This window comes from Melopsittacus undulatus, chromosome 2 (assembly GCF_012275295.1).
Source record: "Melopsittacus undulatus isolate bMelUnd1 chromosome 2, bMelUnd1.mat.Z, whole genome shotgun sequence".
NCBI lineage: Eukaryota > Metazoa > Chordata > Aves > Psittaciformes > Psittaculidae > Melopsittacus > Melopsittacus undulatus.
The window spans coordinates 96,174,410-96,197,626 of NC_047528.1; the positions used below are offsets into that span (position 1 = coordinate 96,174,410).

Below are 23,217 nucleotides of genomic sequence, written 5' to 3' on the forward strand. Positions count from 1 at the left end.
AATGAGATTTATATTCTCTCCAGCAGGAAGTTGCTAAAAGCCAGTTGAAAGCTGCTGCTTTGAATATCTGATTTTTACCTTGACAGTGTCTCTTGACACTTCCACAACTTTAAAATGACTTCTGCCCCTCTCCATCTTTACTTTTCTCTGCATCATTTTTTTCTGTAGCAGTCTTTTTCCCTTCATTGGCTTTGTTTCTGTAAAAGACTTTGCATAATGTTTTCCTTCAGGTTGCTCCATTTCAAAGTTTATCCTTTATTTCTAACTTCCTAGTTGCTATGTGACTCTGCTGTGTGGTTTCTAGGTCTTCTTTTGCTTTATAGTGTCCTTTTTCTCTTAGGCACTTTTCCTTGAACAACTCTGTGGTGGTGATAGCGTAAAAAATCTCTGTATCCTCTGTGTCTCTATGCAAAGGTATAAAATGTCAGTGAGAGAGAGGCAAAGCAAGCATCTTTTAATATAAACCATGGAACACATAGTTAATAGGGTATTTATTTTCAAGAATTACCCACTAGCATGAAGAGAAATTTCACCATTTTGTAAACAATGCGTGCTTGTTTTTCTCCATACCTTCTAGTCAAACCATCGGCTTTCCACAGAAAGAACAAGATTTATTTTTGTGCTGTGTGCCCACAACAGGTATTGTGTGACCATTGGGCTGCCGGGATTTAGTGCTGAGGAGGTGCAGCCTGACGTTTAGAGGCAGAGTGCTCGTGGTTTTATTGAGGGCCATTGTGAGTGGCAAGAGCTGCAGGTCTCTGAATTAGGTTGAGTTTATGCTTTAACTCACTCTCAGAGAGCGACACAGCATTTTATATATTTGGGAGAGTACATCTCCTGAAGTCCTCTCAAACAGATCCTTTTCAACTCAAACACTTGATTCCTGGAACAATGTCATGTGTGTGGCATTAGGTCTGATCTGAAGCCCACCGAGACCAGCAAGCGCCTTTCTGCTGGTACTCAGGCTGTAAATGAACTTAAAAAGTGACCTACATCTTCTGCTCCGTATCTCAGGCTGTCCTTGCGTAACCATCCATAGGGGGTCTAAATTTACCACTGCAGTGTGAAAACCTGAATCCACAAGCAGCGGTGGGTCTGGCTATTTAAACCACTTTTTGTCCTGATTTCAGAGCTGTGAGCAAGACTTGCACTTACCAGTTTTGTCAGCAAAGCTGAGCTGGTGAATATTTTCCTCAGTGACCATTTTTGTTTCTGGTTCATGGCTATACTAGCAGGAACTGCAGAGGGGATCAGCAAAGAATCCTTTAGTGGATATTCCGTATTTTGCTTACTGACCTAGATTTGCTTTCCAGTGTGGTTGCGTCTAGTCTGAGAGGCCTTTTCCAACTTGGAAGTTTTGCCAGTGAACCCAGCCCCCTTTTGACTTTCAGGTACAGAGGAGCTTTCTACAGCTCTGACTTGCTTTGCCACTGCTTCTTTGCAGAGACAGCACAGCGCCAAGGGGTCAGTAGGAAAAACTGTAGGACTGCAAGTGAGTCCTCAGATCTTATCATCATTACCCAAAGCAAGCTGGCATGTCTATAATTATCTGCTTAATATCTCAGGAAAGCTGGAACCTTCTTTTGAAGATGGTATCAGATCTTTTGTAATCTTTTTTTCCCTTTCCTTATGAATACTTCTTATGTAAAGTATCACAGAATCATTATTTAAACTAGTGGAGCAATATTGCTTTGGAGCTGTTGCTGTTCATATAGAAGGGTAAAGTGGGCTTAGGTGTGAGGCTGAGGTGTCTGGTAGGCACTGGCACAGGAAGGGTGCAACCCATCGCTCAGGGCAGATGACCAAATGACATCTGGCTGACCACTTCTGGAATGAATGGGATACTTTTGCTGAGATAAACTCTATTTAAACTGTGTTTAAAATGGGCTTTATTCATATAGAAGTTGTAAGCAGTGGAAAGGTAACACATGTTGTCAGCCCTTAGGATGAAGGTTGGGTTTTCCTCAGGGTACAGCTGGTCAGAAGTGCAAGAAACAGTTGTGGTTTCTGGATTTGAGCAGATTGCACAGGCAGAATGTACTTGGGATGCAGGAGCTGGTCAGCACTGGACCATGTACAAAGCAGAAATGTAATGCAGGGCTTGAGGCCAGTAGTCAACAATGGCTGGTTCTGCTTCTTCTAACTGGGAGAAAGATTATTTCAGTGTAACAGTTCCCTGCAGCTCTGTAATGCAGTGCTGCCAGCACTCAGGGATGTAGCAAAGGCAGTAGTGGTTCACTGTTGTTAATACTAGGGGTCCTGTGCATTATGTCTGATTTTTTAAATCATGATATTGTAAGAAAACTTTCTGGAATGAAGAGTATTGTGTTAAAGTGCCTCCTGAATTGACCTGTTTTCTCATACAGTAGTTTTCTCTCACAGTAGTGATAATGTTCCCAACAAGAGCAGGATGGAGAAAATTAAGGCACTTTGGTGCCTCTCTTCCAGGAGCATCAGGCAGTGGGTTTGTTAGAAGCAAACTGATGGGGATATGAAGGGGTCAGGGAGGAGTTTCTCTGTTACTCACAGTGGTTAATAGCAAAGCACTCGGTCACATCAGTGTTTTGAGCCACTGGTTTTATGGCCAGGTGCTTGCTGCCATGACAAAGGGTTTTGTAAATTAGGCCTTTATATATTCTGCAAAATATTAACAGGTTTGCTCTCCCTGCACACTCCTTATTCATTGCTACATAACAGCATAGAGCAGTTTAGCTCCCTTACAGTGTATTTTAGTAAGACAGCAAATTGTCTGTGTTTGTTTATGCTATGTAATTCCATAATCATACTGCAAATCTTGGCCAAATTCCTGAATGGAGTTGGGGCCTAAAAACAAGCTCTTAAACTCATATTTAGGTTCCTGAGCAGAAGGTCTGATTTTTCAAATATTGAGTCCACCCTGACCCTTGCTGACTTTGTGGCAGCCAGTGCGGTGTAAGTCAGCAGTTTGAAACTCAGGCCTGCTATGTGTTCTCGCACTTCTATTGGGAAGTGCTTCCTGGTGGAGCTTATGCATGTTAACAGACTACCAGTTTGGATTAATTAAAATGTCCAATAAAAAAGGTGCCAGCAAGGTTGCTATTTGAAATCTTTGCTGGAAGATGAAGAGATGTACAGAGCAAGAATATTCTGGCAAGTCACTGGGTGTTTTTTTTTCATATAAGGGTAGGCTGTAAATACCATCTTTCATATAATTTAGCTTTGTTGTCAGGTATAGGCAGTGAAGCATGAGTGAACTAGGGTTCATCAGAAAGGCTGATTTTGCCCTTAGTATTATTGGGAGCTCTTCAGTGCCTCTTGGTGAGGTTTTTCTCCCATGTATCCTTGCAATAAGGCTTTCTTTCCTTTCTCTATATAATTTCAAGGAAGGTCTGATTCATTACTTCAGGGGATGAGCTAAATTCTTTCCTCTGGACCATTTTAAAAGAAATCGTTTAAGCCTCAAATACTTGTGCCAGCTGCAGCAGCAGATGTGTGGAAGAGCAGGCATTTGCTTTGCTTCTTGCTGCTCATCCTAAAGAAGAGGAGGCTCTCCTTAATGTGCAGGCTCAGAAGCACAGCAGAAGGACTTTTTGACCTAAGATAAAACAATGACAAAAGCTTTCCTGTGGAAGCACAGCATACAGGCACTTTAGGATGCTTCTGGAATATATTACTGGAGATAACTTACTCTCTTTTCAAAAGAAAATCATACCAATGCTTTTAGGGAGAAAAAAAAGGAATTCTTGTGCGATGAGGGGAAAGGGAAGAAATTATTCTTGGTAATATTTAAAAGTTGTTAAATTCAGATAGCCCTGGAATGGGAGGATTTAATATATGGTAAATCAGCAGAGTGAGCTGGCACAATTGCAAAGCCAACTTTGACAGAGTTTGTCAATTTGGTCTCAAAGATCTTTCTTCTGTGCAGATGCTGTGAGGATCAGAATTTGCAGCACTTCCAGTAATCAATATGCACTTCTTTTCTCAACTGGGGGCTGCTCCTGGGAGAGAATTTTGTTTTGTAAACATTAGTTGTCTGACTGCATGTTTTCATTCTCCTTGCAGAGGCACTGCGATAGCTGGAATCGTTTTCGGTATTGTATTTATAATGGGAGTGATTGCTGGGATTGCCATCTGTATCTGCATGTGCATGAAGAACAGCCGCGGGACTCGAGTAGGGGTCATCCGAGCTACACACATCAACACTATCAGCACATACCCAGGTAAGGAAGCAAAATGACACACCTCCAAGAGTGTCTGTGTTCATGATAGTGTATCTTTGGATAGTTATGGCTCCACAGTAAACAGGGGATGTGAATACAGCAGGAGGCTCTTCTCAGTCTGGAGGGGAATGGCATGACTCCTTGCTGAGAAACGCAAGACAGCTCAGCATGCACAGTGTTCATCAGTGCAGCATTCTGCCTGGGCGAATTTATTCAGCTACTCAGTGGGCTAATGAGGTCTGGCCAGGTGCCATACTCACGCAGCTGTATGGCTTGAGGTGTCTGCAGTAGCATGGTGGAACTTCACTCAGGGCAGTGCTGCACTGTGCAGATAGACCTTCTCCTGTGCCAGAGGCTCTCTGGCAATGGATCAGTTGTTCTTTTGTATTCCGGTTCTTGTATTTGCTCAAGTCCATGTGCAGTCAGCTCTCTTTCATTGCCCAATGTAACAGGTTCCCAGCATACCACAACAAGAGAAAAACCTGGACAATAAGGTCTGTGGATTGTAGCACAAAGGCTTCAAGTGGTGCTGTGTGAAGTCTAATGCAGCCCAAGCTTGCTGGTATTTGGCCAGAGCTCACCAGCCCTGCTGGGTGATGCAGGATGCCAGATGAGTTCTCCAGAGGCACACAGGCATCTTTGCAGGATGTTCTCTGCTGTGAGTCCCAGGAGGGACTGCTGCCTGGCATGCACTGCTGCATCCCAGTTAACTCTGCATCAGCCTTGTACCACGCCTGGACTGATAGGAACTTGTAGCATGGTGCAGAGATGTCCATTGTACCTTGGTCAAAGTTATCTGAGTATCGAATATGCTCAGTGCAGACTTGTCTGTGGATTAAAATTGTTTTGGTGTAATGTTTTTTAGGTGCAGGGCAGCATCACGCACAATTTTAGGCTCTGCACTGAGCTAGTCAGCTGCCACAGGCCCTAGAGCACCCCGGGGCAGAATAAGGGCCCCTCATGCATCTGCTGCAGTACAGTTGTGCCCATAGTGAGTGGGGACTGGTACATCACACTGTACCCGAGGTAGCTCTGTGCAAAGCCACTTTCTGCACCACGCTTGTCAGCTTGAATCAGTCTATGACTGGGGTACAGGAGCACTAAATGTGGATCTGCACTGAGCCAACTGGGATCTTGCAAGGCTCATTTGTCTGGACTCCCCACCATGTGAAAGTGGCCACATTGCTGAAGAGCAGAGCTGACCCTGGAAGCAGCCTAGCAATGTTTATACAATACAGCTGTGCCTCTGCTTCAGTGGCATTGTTAATTACAAATCCAGGAATGATTGCCTTGGGATAATTTGAGTTCACTGTAATAAAAGGCAATGGTGTTTCATGGATGAAGTTCCCTTATCCCACTCAGAGATCCCCGCCTTTATATTCCCTCGTGTTGCAAAGGTTGCAGCAAATCCCAGTTGCATTATGGATGCTTATAGGCAAGCTATGCAATATTTATTATGAGTTCCTTTATCACATTCACTGCTGTCAGTGTCAGTTTGCTCCCTCATGTTCTTACTTTCCAGTTAAACTCAAACCATCTATAATCATCCTTATCATTGCAACACTGTTTTGCATAGAGATGAGTAATGAAAGAAAACTGCAATATTCTCAACCATGAATTGCTGAAGAGCTACTTCAGAAAATAATAGTTGCTACAAGCTGTAAGAACAAGAGCAAAATGAAGATTCCAGGGCTGTAGCCTTTTCCTCCCCAAGTCTGCTTCTGCAATGACTCACCCCAGTCTCCACCTCCAGGCAGTTTGACTCTGCATGCTCCTGGTTCCTGCTGCAAACAGTTTGAGCAGTTTTTCCTATCAGCAGCAGCAACAGTTTTTAGAGGATGGGGAAGCTCTGAAATGATTTCTGTGTTCCCTGCTGCCATGAACATTCTGGAGTAATGACTGACCTGGCTTTTGCTGCAGGATTTGTGACAAATCCTCCCCACTGCCATTACCTGTTTTGGATGGGAGCAGCCAAGTGGATGCCCTTCCTTTGGCCTCAGCCACAGCAAAAGCTGGGTTTTCAGAAGGCTGGGAGTGCTTTCCATGGCACAATGGGATTTGTGTCTCTTCCCCTCATCATATACATCTTAGGTTTCTGCTTCCTCACTACTCAAGTGCTATTTCAATGCCAGTCTGCTTGAGGCATCTTGGAAGGGGATATATCTCCATCTGTGGAGACATGAGCAGACTCTGGACCTTAACATTTGTAGAGACTAACAGAGTCTTGATATGGAGCCTTCAGTTCGTACCACGCTATCATTCTGCAGCATTTACTGTGCAGTAACAAATCCTTCTTCTCTATTTTCAGTAGAAGTAGTTGAGAAAATGTTTTCAGCTGTTTGTGAAATATTTTTGTTGTTTCTTAACAAAACTGCCTGACCCAGTTTACAAACACTGGGTCCCCTCAGATGTCTCTTTTAGGGTGAACAATGCAAAAACTTTGTTTTAACTCAGCCTCAGCCCTGGGAAGATGTCCAGCATTTGCTCTGGGAAGTGTGATGCTGTTATGTTTGGCATGATATGGCATGTCACACATCTCCTGGGGATCTAGAGGGTGTTTGAGAGGTCTGTGGAAATCAGCAAAAAATATGTTGTCATATTGAGACAACATAAATCCATGTTGCTGCTGAAGGGGGTGGAATGGAATGGATCTGATAAAAACCTAACCTTCCTCCCCTAAAAAAGTTTAGCTCTGACACATCATCCTGGTGTCACCTGCTGTATGGCCACTCAAACACTGTTACCAGCACAGCATGCTGGTGAGCACACAGCTAAGCAGGACTTGCATTGACATAAAGTGGCTGTATTATAATGACAGTCTGAAAACAAAGAAAGTGCATTGCTAGGAGACTTTACATCTGTTGTAAGGAAGTCTCAATGTCATTTAGAAAATATCTGGGGCCCTGCATCTGAATAAAAAGATTTGTAACTATGTCTTCTTCTTTCTCCCATTCCAGTGGCTCCACCACCATACAGTTATGAATATGAAATGGAGTACCCAGTTGACCTACCTCCTCCTTATACTCCAACCCCACAGACTTCAATACAGTATCCCCCACCCCCTCCATACCCTGGATATTCAGGGAAATAACTACATGGCTTCACATGGATATAAACTGCCTGTTGAAACATCCAGCACCATTAGGACAAATATTACCAGCTCAGGGACAGATATGATGGGGTCTGCATCAACACATATGGCTAGATGTTGAAATAACCTGGGTGGGTCACCACGGCTCAGGATGGAGAAGAATACTGATCACTCTGGACCTTCCATGTCTCATGATGAAACAACGCGTAACCAAAGAAACAGTTCCTGCAAGTTAGTGCCTGATGAGTGGTGCTTAGCATCAGTGCTTAGCTTCAGCTGCGGCCCCTTGCAGCACACAGGAGTGGGGGCTTCCCAAGAAAGAACATGCAAGTGCTACAGATGGTTCAACAAGCTGTTTCAAAAGCACAAGAGGCAGCTGCTGGGGCTTATTCTGGGGGAATGTCCAACTGTTTTCAAGTATGTGTTACGCCTTTCCTTAAAATGAGGAGAATAAGGAAGAACAAGGAAGACTGAAGCTATTTTCAATTTCTACTTCAGACTGATAATATCCAGTGATCAGCTGTGTGTATTGGTCTGATAAACACATTACAGGGAGAAGTGCTGTCAGAGTTATTCAGTAACCAAAAATGACGGGTATTATTTTTTGGCCAAGTGCAGGTTTTTTAAGTGCCTACTTTTAAATAGTGTGAGACTAGTTTGTGGTCTGAAAGGTAAAACATAAAGAGCATTTTTATATGTGAAACACTAATTTATAGCTGATTTCTCTGTTCTTAAAAACTTTATACATTAGAAATACTCTGCAATGCCTTTTTATCAGCAAATGATACTTTGATTTTTTACTATATGAAGTACAGACCCTTATTAAAATGTTCCATATACTTACGGGGTTAACTGTAATTCAGAGGCAGCTGTTTGACTTCAGAAGAGAGTATCTTATAACCTAAAGCATCATCCTTTAATGGTAAGACTAACATTTTTCTCAGTTTTATATGCAAACCACAAAGACAGGGGTTCTGTTTCAGGATTTAAAAGTGCTGAACACCCTTAGCTTAAGTTGGGTGGCTGGGCAGTTTGAGAATGCTACAGCCAAAACAGTGAAAGGTGAGTCCTAGAGTCCAGGACAGCTGTGGCATGAGATCCATTTCAGAGGGAGAGACTGCAGGTTATTACTGATTCCCAAAGATCAGAACGCATTTAGATGTTTTCCAGTGTAGCCCTCATCTTCTCTTCAGGTGTATCAGTGTATTAATGAATAAGAAAGCAGCTTCCAAAAGGTGGTGCGCTATCTCAGTGAAGTCAGCTGACAACCTAAGTCTGGTATTTTTGGCATTCAGTCCTGGTTCCAGGAAGCACTCAAGCAACTTTATAACTTTGAACATAGAAGTTATTCAGAGGCTTTCTTGTAAACAATACCTTATTGAGTGTTCTTGCTCAGATTTTGTAGTGGTATTTGTCCTTTCCAGGCTGACTAACCTTATCATCTTGAAACCCCACTTGAAAGCACAAATGGCCTTGGTCTTCACCAGTGTAAGTTCAGAAGATCTGATGTGACCCTTGGCTAAACTGAGCCTTGAGTCAGAGGCCCACTGGCTACCTAGGCATTTGTAACCCAGTCAGTGAACTGAGCTGCATCACAGGTTTTGGTAGCTGCTGGTTCCTTGAAGAAGACTCCAAGGAAGTAATTTCTCTTTTGCTGCTCAGATGTGACAAGTCCTAAACTAGGTTACCCTTACATCTACTTCTGCTCTGCTGCTGTGGGCTATGTCCTGTGACATTTCAGCTGGTACCCTTGACCTCTCAAGAGATGGATGTTCCTCAGTTGAAATCCTCCCATGAAGGGCAACCTTCTGCATGTGGTGTGCTTTGAGGCCCTACTGAAAACCATCTGCTGGGGTATTGATGTGCCTGCCAACATGGTGGCCAGCATGAAGAACAGAATAAGCATAATTTTCTCTGTGGGAAATCCTGTTCCTACCATATCCCTCTGTGCTCATACCTCAGCACTTTCCAGTTGATCACACCAGATGCTATTTCTATGCCAAAATGTTACCTGTAGATAAAGAGTATTGTCATTGTTCCCATTCTTGTACTTCATTTCTTTGTGCTGAACATGCAGACACACAAATCAAAGAGCAGTTTGTGTTTGATGAATCCAGTGTCCTGAAAAATACAGAGAAAGAAAACTCCTATAGATCATAAATCTTCCCTTAGTGGAAAAATTTTTCCAGCTGTGACATTTGTCAGAACAAGTTATGAAGCAGATTTCTTAAATAAAAAGGCATTTCTGGAAAAGAACTAGAAGTATTTGATCATGAAGTCCTCTGTTTTCAGCTTTACGAAAGCCTCTGATGGTATTGCGGGTCAGTGATAGTATATAAAGGTCAGTGACTGAAGTACATACGATGTATACATGGCTTATTTCATGGGAAAATTATGGAAATAGGAAATTCAGAATTTCATAGTGATAGAGAACTGTTTGTTTGCTATGAAAACATTAGTGAGGATGTTGAATTTAGTAGGTCAATTAATGCTCTGCAGATCTCCATATATGGAGCTATACCAGGCAGTGATTTTAGTTCCCAACGACACATCTCTTGTCCTTGCTAAGGGCATAAAACATAAAGGTGTTTTATATTACATGAAAGGGTATTGCCCTTTCAGCAAACCAGGTAGAACTAGTACAGAGTAGCCTATTTTCAGAAAGAGGTGGTGATTTTGTATTAAAAATAAGTAAAACTGAGAGAGCCAGAGAAGAGGAAGGAGTCTGAAAGATTTATAAAAGTGAAAGAACAAAAGTTGTTGCATAAACAAGTGGAAGCATTTGCTAATACTGAAGTTATATTAGTTGAGTTTAGTTGAAAAAGTTGGAGTTTTATTATACCTTAAGTGTTATTTTCTTTGTGTGGAAACATGTAATTTATTTAACACCTACATATTCAAAGTTCCTGCAGTGCAGGTACTGCTGGCCAGTAGTCATTTATTCTGTGTCACATGAATAGCTTGCAGATGAGTGGGTTAGCACAAACAGTTTTTACTTAGTCACACTGAATTGTTTCAGTCTAATGCTCTACATCATATTGTAAGAACAAAAAAATGGGAAAATGTAATTTTATGGCTGAGAAAGGCCAAAGTTTTCCTTTTCTCACTTGGCAGTGGCTGTTACCACAAATTTGGTCAGTGAGTGTAGTGTATCCTGGGCCAAATGCTGCTGATTTCTGGTGGTCTGAGGTTGCTCTGCCTTTGGTTCACAGTTTCTAGGCTGAGCTGGGGAGGCAGAGAGGGAAGGTGACCATGCCAGAAGCACAGGACCTGGTCTCTTGAACCTTTCTCCTCGATTTCCTGGTTTAGCACATTAAGTGACTGCTTGGTTGCAAGATTGCTTGTTAAGGATCGGAAGCAGCAGGAGTTGCAGGTGCTTACAAGGGCACATATGCTTGCACACATTCTGATGCCAGTCCTCTTTTGTGGGGGGTGGGGGAAATGTGTGATGTCTTAGTTAATCGTGTTCCAAGGATATTTCAAGCCATGATGCATTTCACAAACTTAATTTAATCTGGCGTTTCTTTTACCTTTTTTTTTTTTCCTCCCAGAAATAGCTACTTTGAAACCAGTTACGTCTCTGACAGCCTACTGTTTCCACGGTATATACCAAACAGCAGGAGAAATCTATTTAAGAGCTAATGACCCATTTGGGAGACTTTACAAATTAGGTAATAATCAGTTGGAGGAGTTAGAAGGCCAAGGCGAAGCCAAGGGAAGTTAATGTGTTAGGCTGCCATTACCTAAATGACACACTCTGATGAAAGGATCATTAATACTATTGTAAGCCTTTTTTAATTAATGAAAAATGTAACAATTTGCTTTTTTAATGTTGGTAACTTTGAGAGATGCAATTTTACCAGTGCACTAGACCAGATTTTCAATAGTGCCACAATGAAAAGATTAGATTGCTCCATAGAGCACCTGGATCAATATTAACAGTGTTCTTGGTATAGCAGAAATAGAGTATTTCAATTTAAAGCAAATGTTCTCAAGACTCTTTGTGAAATCACAGTGGTTTTTTTGGATTAGATGGGATAGTTCATGGAGAACTGATGGCAGTCTATTCGAATAGTAAATGTTTGGCATTCCTGTATTCACTTTCATCCTGGAAGCTCTCCAAATGCTTTAGTAACTCAAAAAATAATTATTTGAGTCACCTTGGAATAAAACACAACAGGTACTTAGGAGCACACAGTAATAGTGTGTAACACCCTGAGGCAGAAATTGCAGAAAAGAATTAAGTGAAATTAAATGTATTTCTTCAGCTTCAGTGAAATGTCAGTGCTTCCACAAAATACCTTGAGAAAATGACCAGGAACTTTCATCAGGTGGTCTCTATTATTACTTTCCAATGGGTACACCCAGTCTAGTGCTGGTTTTTATACTGCAGCAATGTTGATTGATAGGAAGCTCAACATGAGCCAGCAATGTGCACTTACAGGCCACAAAGCCAACTATATACTGGGCCGCACCAAAAGAAGCATCACCAGCAGGTAAAGGGAGGTGATTCTCCTCCTGTACTCTGCTCTCATGAGATCCCACCTGCAGTGCTGCATTCAGTTCTGGGGCCCCCAGTACAAGAAGGATGTGGACCTGCTGGAGTGAGTCCCAGAGGAGGCCATGAAGATCAGAGCACCCCTCCTATGAAGACAGGCTGAGAGAGTTGGGCTTGTTCAGCCTGGGGAAGAGAAGGCTCAGGGGAGACCATATAGCAGCCTGCCAGAGCCTAAAGGAGTCTCCAGGAAATCCAGAGAAGGATGCCTTACAAAGGCATGTAGTGACAGGACATGGGGGAATGGTTTTAAACTGAAAGAGGTTTAGGTCAGATAGATTTAGGTCAAATATCAGGAAGAAATTCTTCATTGTGAGGGTGGTGACACACTGGAACAAGTTGTCCACAGAAATTGTGGCTGCCCCATACCTGGAAGTGTTCAAGGACAGGGGTTTGAGCAAGGTGGCCTAGTGGAAGGTGTCCCTGCCCATGGCAGGGGATTGGAACTGGATGAGCTTTTAAGGTCCCTTCCTGCCCAAGGCATTCTGTAGTTCTAGGAATCCATGAATGTCTGAGGTCCAAAAGGCAGAGCCCCTGTCCAAGCCTGGATCGTAGGGCATCCATGTAAAAGCACTCCTCCAGCTTTGTCATGATTTTGGTGTCCAGCCAAAAGAGATGAACAAACAGAGAACTAAAGAAATGCAAGGTGGTAGCCCCTCACTTTACAAAAGGGAAAGACATGGGGAAAAACAAAATAGTCAAAAAATTGTGTGATTTTTATGACCTACAGAGGGCTGGTGCTGGTGCCCGTGACTGTCACTGTGGGAAGAGCTAAAGCAATGAGCACACTGTGCTGAAGAGCTGTCACTCAACTGGGAGAACAGCCCAGAGAAGGATACAGGGAGCTCTGGCCTGGGAATCGTGTAAGTCAAGGTGCTGGAGGCAGTAACTGGAGCAGAAACATTTGTCTGTCCGGTTTGCTGTGAAGATTAGATGGTCAATATTTACACAGCACTTGAATTGAAAAATGTCCATTATTTCTGTTGCCCCATTAGTATTTTGCATCCTTATTGCAAAGTAGGAAAGGAGAGGCTTTGAATACCATTGCTATCACAGTGGTGACTAAGAATGGACTAAAGCCAACAGAAACAAAAGGAAAGCCAAAGACTTAGGTGTTTCTGAAGAAAGTGAGGGGTTTTGTCAGCCCAGCATATGGAGCTGGTTCCCTCGTGGAGGCGAGCCGGCCTGCTGCCAGGGAATGCAGCTGATTTTAAGCAGCTGAAGCCTGCAGGAGGTAGGCTGAAGTGGGAACTGCACAATGATGGTTTTCCCCGGGCCTGAGACTTCACCTGACCCCTCTGCTCACTCGCAGGAAGCCTGCTGGGGCCGGGGGAGACTTCAAAGCAGCCCTTCTTTCTTGTGCACTAGTGCCAAGTTGGCCATTTGAACTCAACCCCCACAGCACATCTGCAGTACATTCGTTTTCAGGAACACAGGCAAAACCATCTTTTCATGGCTGGCAAGCAATCCTCAAATTTCCCTCAATAGATCCCATGTTGCATTGATGGGAAGTTGCCCATTACAGGAACTGTTCTGAAGACAGTACCACCTTTCACCAGTTTATCCAGATTGCCCCCTATTTTTTATACCACAGCTCATTCACCACTGACGCATCTCACTGCCCTTATTTTACATGCTCTCTCAAGATCCCTTAGGGCTGCATCCTTATTTTACCGCTGCTTTCCAGAGAACTTCACCAAAGAGCTTTCAGAAGAGAGCTGATCTCAGGAAAACCTTTTCCAAGCAGAGCCTTTCCCCTGCCCCGCTGCATCACCACTGCTAGGGGCTGCCTGGGGAGGCTGGGCTCTGCAAGAGCCATTCCTGCCCTGGTGAGAAACATCACTTCTTCTGCAGGGCAGAAAGGCCAGCCGTCCAGCACCTATCCTGAGATCACCCCTGGACCCAGCTTCGCTTGTGGTGAAGCTCCACTGTCTTGCTCTCTTTTCCCAAAAATCAAACTGTGGTAAGTTTAGAAAGAGGAAAGGGAAATGAAAAAGAAGTCATGGCCACATCTGTAATTCTGGCTTAGCTCAGGTCTGAGGGATGTCTTGTTTTTTCCCTGTGTGTTTCCAGCTACCAAGCTGATAGCATGTCTCCTCTTTTCTGAAGGTTTCTGTTCTCCTTCACTGAGAGCATCTTTAACAGGGGGGGAGGATGTGTTACAGGCATCTGTGCAACAGCAAAGCCCATGGGCTGCCTTGTGATTTCAGTACCTGTACCCCCCTGCTTTGCATTTGGACCTGTATGAACAACCACTCAACTGGGAAATTGTTTTTACCCTTTTTGATGAAATATAATATACTTCTTGGCTTAATTTTTAGATACCTGATGTCCCTTGGTCTTACACAGGTGGTAACTTGCTGAGGAATAGGCTGTGCTTATTTAAACAAAACTATAATCTATGCCTGGGAGTCTAGTGAACCATGTAGTGGAGTTCAAGCTCTTCCAATAAGCCCTGAAACTTGAATAACAGCAGATTATATAGATTGTACAGTGTTATATGCAGAACATAAATATGGAATAAGTCTGTATACTTGCAAGCAGCCCTTGTTTGAGGCTGAGTATCAGTGCAGTGAGATGCTTTGTTATGGTAATCGGCTTGGGGTGGTTTATTACTTGCCAATGCATAAAAGTGATATGAGGTTACCTGCCATTTATTGACAGCTAAGAGATAAGGTTGCTTCTGAACCTGCTACCTCACATAGCAAGAATTCATGAAATCATCTGAGGCTGCCCTTGTCAATTATCATCACCATTATTTCTGTGTTTAAAAACAAGACAGTTCTTGTGGACCTTCATCAATGAAGTGCTGTCATAGCATGCACTCCACTGCTGTGCCTCAGCTGAGACCTCATCAGGTAAATTCTTGAGATTTAGAAATTAAAATAGATTTATATGTTCTGCATGTTCCTCATTTGTTAGTGTTCTTGTTCTGAGGTGGAGGCTGGGGCATCAGCCATCAGCCATCTGATTTAGGGTTGGCAATCAGCTGATACATGTGTGTGCACATAGTGATGAACTTGGAGATAAACCATCCCTGCTGCATGATAGATTTGTGCTCCTTACAGACAGACTGTGAACCTATGTTTAAGAGGTCTGCCACAGGCATGCTAATACTGTGTATCCATCTTCAAGGAGTCATGGGATCAATCAGGTTGGAAAAGACCTTCAAGATCATCAGGTCCAACCATTCCAATCTACGAGAGACTAAAGCAACGTGTAGTGGTTGCTGACACATCTGAGAGTCTGGCAGAGCAAAAGAAAGTTTCCACCAGCTCTCAGTATGAGATACAATCAAACTAGGGAAGTTTTATCTCCCCGGGCTCCTTCTCCCCAGCCGTGAGCTCTCACGCCCCATTGTACTTACTTGCATTGAAAACTCTATCATTCAAATCCACGTTTCCTTCACGTTGCTGGTGTTTATTGCTGATTATAATTTCTGGCCAGCTTCTGTGAGTGACATAGAGGACAAGCTGTAACTAAGGATGTGATGCAGAGAGGGGATGCTGTATGTCTCAAGGATTGCAGTCCTGCGGAAAGTTAAGATTGACCTGATAATCAAGAAGCCTGGAAAAAGTCACAACATAAGCATGGAGGTTCACTGATGCTGACCTTTGAAGCCAGAAGAGTGGCATCCTGATGCTCCTATCCCTTCCACACCTGTCATATCCATGTAAAGAAAGATCTGGAGCCAACATATGTTACTTCTCTAGCTGCTGAGACCTAAGCCTAATCTTACTCAGCAGTAGGCTTGGACAGTGGTCCAAGGAATAAGGATAATAAAAGGGACTGATTCAGATCTTAAGTCTTGGCTTATGGGAATTCAGGGAAAACAAAGCATCCCACTAGTTGAAGCTCAAGATTCACTGACATTTTAAAGCACTTCTCCATCCATAGATAATAGACTTGTTTTGATCATGATAATCAAGGTGCCTGATGAGAGTTTTCGTAAATGAAATATGACAATAGTGATAAGTTCTGTCTGCGATGGAAGAATATTCTGATCTAGACAGAACAAGGTGTCTGGTTTCCTTGTGCCCTGTTCAACATGACCCTCACGTAAGACTGGCGTGCATGATGAAGTTGGATTAAGCAAAGTGTGACCTACATCCAGAAATACACTTACCCATTTTGTGTCAATCTGATGAGCTGGTATTTTCAACTTTTGCAATTGAAAAGGGTAATTAGGTCTCCACCATTTGTTTCTTTCACACCCCAGGAGTAAGAAAGAGTACATGCTGACCCCTGGCAGTAGCTACACCTATCCTTGCCCTCCTGCAGAGCCTGGTGGCAGTGCAGACAGGGCTGGAGGGAATGGACACAGCTCTGAGCACCTGCACCCAGCCTTGGGAACAGTTAGACATCTATACAGCTCACTTTGCAATATTTAGAGCGTTGTTTTTTGAGGCAGTGTACCCTAACTATTCTATGATTCGAAGTTGTCCACATCTGGGCACCTAACCAAGAGCTGAGGATATTTTGTTTCACTTCCCAGCTCCTGAAAAGGAAGTCCTGCACCTGCATGAATCATAAATTGCTGTGAAAGGCCAATGCCAGTGGATATAAGGGCTAAAGTAATAAAATGATAAATCTTCCCTGGGCTTCACCTGAACACTTCCACACTTCAGGTAATTAGCTCCAGTCCACCCTGGAAAATGGGGCTGGAAAATGACAGCCAAGGATTTCTGCTATGGGGAATTTCTCATGCTGGGCAGCGGGAGTGACTTTGATGCTTCTTCTGTAAAATATGCAGAATGCAATCTGTGATTTGGAAATATTTCATTTATCCTGGTTATGAAAATGAAAGAGAACAACAGGAGGTAAGGGAGATGTTCAAGTGCAGATAAATCTTTCTGTTCTTCATATCTTGGAGGTCAGTGCTTAAAAGTAAGCAGCTGTAGGTAAAGATCCTCAGCAATTTTCAGTCTTCTCTTGCCTATATATTTCCCAAGGGGCTGTCAAGTGTTATTTCTTCCTGGTGTTGTCAGATTCTATTGCCTGGTACATGATATATATTTTAATTGACAGCCAGTAACAGCTATTCCAATCATAGTGAAAATGATATTTTATAGCTAGTGTGGATGGAAGTTGGAACTTGAGGATGTGTCAGTTAGTTGTTGGAAATATGAATAATTGAAAATGAACATAATACCTTTTTACAATCTCTATTTATTAGAGACAACACAATCACTAAATAGCTTTCTATTTTCTTAATGGTTTCCTTACATATGATTTGCTGGTCTGTGTAATTCAGGAATAAAATTACTCAGCATCTAGTTAGGGTTTGAGTGAAGAACTGAACTTAGCAATGTAATCGGTCATGACAAAATACTCAGGTTTTCCCACAGGAATACTGAATACAAGTTAAAGTGTCTTACCAGCATCATTCATTGAAATGCACCAGCAAGTCTTCAGGCTAGGTCTGTGTGGCAATGTGGAAGTGTGATTCTCACACACTGTACACCCGGGTGGGCAGCAGAGAGGGTGCAACAGTCAGACCTGCAATGGGGAGCTACACAGAGGCTCTGCAGAGCCTGCACCACACACCAAGACCACGGCTGTAAGCCCCTTGCTCCATGTGTTTGCTGCTGCCATTTCCCCTGTTGTTGCTGGTGAATTTGAGTCAGGTGAATTGAGTTCAGTGAGATCTGTTATCCCACCAAAGGCAGCATGAGTACCATAGGAGAGGGAATGTCTTTTAAAGAAACCTTTTGGTCTGAGCATCCATTCACATGGAAGATGAAGCTCCCATGGTGCATTTGGCTTCACTGGTGATTAACATGTGTTCTGTTACTGGTATGGTATTTGTGAGCTTGACTAAGGCTCACCACTGGCTCTGCCACTGATCTTGACATTTATCTTTTCCTGGGCTGGAGTGTGATGCAGACACTTGACCATCTAAACCTGAGACCATGCCACCGACATCAGTTCTTGTGACTGCAGGCCACCAAACCTGCCCTTAAGCCTCTTAGTGGGAAGAAGCATCATGACCCTTGTGCACACTGCAGTGGTGTCAAGACCAGAAGGAATTTAAAACCATTGAAGTGAGTTGGGAAGCATCCCATTTTAAAGCTTCATACCTGATGGTGAAGGTTTTCAATGGAGACAGACTACAAGAAGGTTCTCTTTAATGAAGGGTGAATTCCAGTTGGATAGGATGGGGTTTTTTACACTGAAATTAACAGCTGACCTGGGATTTTAGGAAAAGGGAAGGGGAAAGGGAGGATGTGTCCCTCTGTTTTCCATAACTGTTGAATGCTGAATAACATCAAGACCTAGAGGTGATGAAATTACTGTAATAGAGGAAAGCTTTCCAGCTACTCTGGTTTTATAGCCTGCTTGGGCTAAGATGACCTCATCTCCAAGTTTTCATGGGGTTTTCATGTGTCTGTCTTGTTCACCCAGAGGGTTTTCCTTGGCAGATTTAGAGGATTACGCAGCACACCCATTGAGGCCACCATGCAAGAGTCAGAGGCAGGGAGGCTGCAGCCTGTCCCACGGCTGCCTGCATGCCCCACAGGTCTGATGGGTCTTAGAAGGGGCAGAGAGGTTTCTCCACTCAGATGCTGCTGATCGCCAGCTCTTTGTGGTAAATTAGTGTTCTCTTTGAAAGAGATTTACTGCATCTTCTCAGACCTTTCCAGAAAATTCAGATTTATTGTTCATGCATTCATATTTCTATGCAGGAAATTGACAGGCTTAAATAAAGGAAGAAAAGGAAAGGTGTTTTACCACAGGCTAAGCTAATAACCAGCCCTAGTTACCTTATTGCAAAAACAAGTGGAAATAAAAGTCAAGAGTTGTTTGTTTTAATATTGACAGCAACTTTACCTCTCCTCAATCATATGCTGCAAACAGAAGTCACTGCTAACCCTCATTCTCAGTGAGATAATCAGGTATCTCACAGCTTAAAAAAAACTAGGCAAAACCCATCTTTCACATGGGGAAGATACAGTTGTTTAAAACCCTCAGCTGAGCTGAAGAAGGGAAGAGCTCCCTTCACATTTAAACCTGAACTGAATCTGTAAGTTCAATTCTTATGCACCAGGTGGGATGGATTGTGATGGCTGCCCTGTTGCCACAAGGCACAGCACCACAGGGCCTCGCTTTCTGTGATGGTGCCATTGGCATCTGCGGTTGGTGGGGACCCTGGGCAGCGAGGGCTCCGGAGCAGCGGGAGGTGGTGGAGCTGGTCTGCACTGCTGCTGCTCAGCCATGGGGTGGGCTGGGTGCCCCTGCCTGCCCCTCTCCTTGGGCTGCCCCCATCCCTGGTGGCTGGCACCTCCTGTCCAGCTGGGATATGCCAGCTTCTTCACACATCCTTGCTGGAAATGTGAGTTTAATGAGACTGAAGTCAGCAGGTAGTTTGGCAAATTATCTTTTTATGTCCCTAGGTGATTTTCACACATCAGTTCCCTCTCCCTTTCCTTTGAAAGCCACCTGTAGAGCAAGAATATATGAGTAAAAGTCTCTTGCCCCAAACTCTTCTGATCTGAGTGCAATTCCTCCTCTCAGTAGGATGAGTCCTTTTCATTACTCTATAAGGCAGAGCACTTTCCTCTTTTGGGGACCAATGACACTAGGCTGTGTGGTGCAGTAGACATGCTGGAGGGAGGAGATGCCATCTTGAGGGACCTGTATAGGCTCAAGAGATGGGCCAATGCCAACATCATGAAGTTCAACAAGGACAAGTGCAAGGTCCAGCAACTGGGTTGGGGCAATCCCAAGCACAAATACAGGCTGGGTGGAGAAGTGATTCAGAGCAGCCCTGGGACTGACTGCCTGCCTGCCTTCTAGTGCTCTCCACATGGCACCCCATCCTTTGAGAGCACACTGTGGAGTGGTTCTCCATCTCTCCCCAACACCAGCAGGCCTTCAGGACCTCCAGCTTATGTAGGATATGTCTCAGCAACATGGACTCCTCGGGACCCCTCTGAGGATCCCTTATCCATTCCTTGCTCTGCTCAGCAGGCTGAATAAGAGCATTAAGTCAAGGTTGAAACATTCAAAGGCACGAAGCTGGGGTAACCACAAGGTTGCTGATGACTTCATGAGGGCTTGGGAAGACCCATGCAGAATGGCAGGCTCCAGCACCATGGACATTAGTTTTCTTGCCACCATGTCAGAAAGCAGAGCTTTCTTTAGAGACAGCCTGCAACAGATTCCTACAGAGACCAGGGCCTTCACAAACCTTGCTTCCAAAGGGGGTGAAATGTGTATACATTAAGTAGAGAACCAGCTCCTAAAAGACAGTGTTAGCCAAAGAGCAGGAGAATGGCACAACCTGCGTAACATTGCGTTGTGGAGCCCCTGGGAGCTGTGCTATGGAGGGCTCTATCCTGGTCTGCAGAGGACAATGGCTGAGTCCACCAAAATCAGTGGGAGTATTCTCACTGCAACATGTAAAGCACTTACCTTGGTCTTCCATGTATGAGAACCTGTGGTTGTTACATTGCTTTCTGGATGGCAATCTTATTTTAGTGCAATTATTGAAATGCATTATTCCTCCAGCAGTAATGCACAAAGTCCTTTCTTTTCTGTGTGCCATTTCTCATAGTTTCAGATCAAAAAGCTTTTGCGATAAGCAATTATTTGTTACTTGTACATTACATGCTGATGTGAAGCCTAATTTCACTGCAGCGCAGAGAAGAGGTGGAATAGTTAATATCCCCTCACTCTGAGAAAGGCTGCAGAATAATAGCATGGGAAGCTGAAATAATCATTCTGCCCTCAGTTGTTGTCTCCTGGGCCTGCCCACAAGAAGTCATATGGAGAGCTGTTAGAGGCAAGCATCACTGAAGATTGCCTGCTAATTTTACTCTCTGTAATATAATCTGTTTATTCAGAAGAGGCACTCTATCTTCTCTGCTGTTATTCAGAAGAATGTTAATCTGATGTGATTTCTTTCATTCTCTCTCCTTAGTAATTAATATTGCTGCACGAATCCTGAGGCTTGCTCTTTATTGTGAGCAATATATTATGGAGTGATTCTTTTTTTTTTCTAAATAAAACATAATCTCCACTTTATTATTAACTCTAAATCTGCTTTTCTTTTATAATAATAGTGTTGTCTTGGGAGATGGAGCTGAATGTCTAGATTTTTAGTTTTATTGCAAAAAATGCCCCTAGATTAAAATGGGAGCAGGAATAGTCTAGGAAAGTTTAGTTTATGTAATTACTTAAATACAGCCTTTGTTTGAGTTTCAAACTGCTTCCCAAAGGTGAGTATCTGTTGATAACCCCATTTATGAGATACCCAAGGGACGGTGGCTGGAGCTCACTTTGTAGAGTGGCTGGTTTTCCTTTTCTTATCTTTATTTTCTTTCTTTCTATGCTCCAATTGAGTTTGGCCTCAGTTTCTGAAACTTGAGCACCTGAAGCTCTGTGCCATTTCCTCAGAACAGAGATCTGGCTCCAAGTGCCTCAGTTTTAATCAGCAGTACCTGGAGCTGCATATGCTTGCAGTGTTTAGAAGCAGCTGGCCGCTGCTCAGTGTTTAACCTATTTACAGAACATGTTCTCTAACCACTTACCAGAGATTTTCTTCTCACTGTTCTGCTTTTCTATTTTCTGCTTTCCCCAGGGGTCCTGGGTCAAAGCAGATATTGCTCCCTCATCCAGTGGCCCTTGTCGTTCCCATACATCCCACACTCGCAGCAGCAGTAAATGAAATATGAAAACTTGCCCCAAATGCCATTTTAGGTATGTGACAGGGGACACTTTCAAGCACTCAAAATGAGCAATTGCCTGATTACGCAGTAAAATCAGTTGGTAATGAATCTCTCGTTCTTATGGTTCTTTTGTTTCTATTAATATCTTTTTCCTTCATTATTTTACCCTCATTTTCCTCTCCAAATATGTAACTGTTAATAGGATAGTTGAATGAATAGGACACTCACCTAGAAAGTACTTTGCTTTTCTCATAACTCTGCTACAGCTGTGATTTTCAACATCTAAGATCTGCTGTGCTTCAGTTCCCTGTGTGTAAGGTAGGGATGGCATTTCTCTGTAACACAGGGGCATGGTGAAACAGAATCGCTTAGAGTCATGAAGTGCTTCAGGTACGGTTCTCGTGAGGAGGCCCTTAAAAAACTTGAATAACTAATGGACTGGTGTGCCCTGTCTGCTAGCCATAAAGCTTTTAGGAGACTGCCACTCACATCATCTGTACTACCTGCAACAGCCATGAAAAAGGGGCAGTGAAGGGGTTTGTGTGTATTCACAAAAGACAATGCAGAGGTCTTTGCAAAATAGAAAAGACCTGTGTCTTTAACCATATTAGTGGATAGCCCTCTGCAGAAATCTGCCTGTGGGTATGGATGAAAACAGAATGATCCTGGCAGGTTTTGCAAGATGCTTTTGACAAAAAAGTAATCATGAATTCCTCGGACTTGGCTCACAGGTGGTGGAAAGGGTGTGCAGAGGAAATAATGTTCCCTGGCAAAAACTGACTGACACTCTGCAAGCTTCCTGAAGCTCTCTCAAAGCCCTCTCTTGCCTCAAGATGCTCCCTCAGGATGGACCTTTCTCACCCAAAGGAGTGCTAGAAGGTCAGGAGGGCCTAAAAAGGGTTGCGTAGGCTGCCCGCATGGGGAGTAAAATGGATGACTTGATTGTCAGTGTTGGAAGAAATAACTCAAGACTCACCCATTGAAAAACTGAGTTGAGCTCATAGCCCAAGGAAACTCATCACCAGCAAGGCTGATTCATGGGTCAGTTCACTGGGCGAGTTAAGTCCCTGTCCCAGTGAGCTGTACCCCACTTCACTAGTGATCCATACAGCAGTGTGCTTCCTCAGAAAACCCTTCTCTCCTTCCCAGCACCTCTGACACGTATAGCTGCACACACAGGCAGCTGTTCTATATCTGCAGTGTGTTCTGCCTAAACACTGTGGCAACAGCAGGGACTTAATATTTCAGCCAGCCCAGGAATAAATTACCATTCAGGACTATAAAAAGGTCAAAGATAGGTGATTTAACAAAAGACGGGGCCTTCTGGGAGAATCACTTGGAGGGTAACCAGAGATATCCTTGTTTAGCTTGACATTTAGAGTCCTACTGGGGCAATTTTTTTTCTTGTTTTCCTTAGGTCTTTGTCATTGTTTTAATTTTCATATTTTCCTTAATTTCCTTTTTCTTTATTTTCCTTCTAAACCAAAGCATTCTGCATAAATGATGAAGGGCAAATAATGATAAAATTGTATTTTGTGGGACATGCACCCTCATGAGGTGGGGATTGCTCTGTAACTGTGTATTAGCACTGTAAAATGGTTTGCCGCATGGATGTGTTGTCTTAAATCACCCAAACAGTCCGAGGAAACAAACAGTGGGGAAAAAGGCCTCTAGATTCTGGTTTGTCTCCCTTTGGACCTG

At 43.4% G+C, this 23,217-nt stretch overlaps 1 protein-coding gene across 3 annotated transcripts in view; it reads left to right on the plus strand.

Moving 5' to 3' along the window:
• The window catches only part of CYYR1 (cysteine and tyrosine rich 1), a 56,659-nt gene extending 47,137 nt beyond the window's left edge, over positions 1–9,522 (plus strand). For all 3 annotated transcript variants that reach the window (XM_034074421.1, XM_031051323.2, XM_034074422.1), the window contains 2 exons: positions 4,042–4,199; positions 7,157–9,522. In XM_034074421.1, the coding sequence (XP_033930312.1) occupies positions 4,042–4,199; positions 7,157–7,290 (292 nt within the window). In that variant the 3' untranslated portion in view covers positions 7,291–9,522. The remainder of the gene's footprint in view (positions 1–4,041; positions 4,200–7,156) is intronic.
• The last annotated feature ends 13,695 nt before the right edge of the window (positions 9,523–23,217 follow it).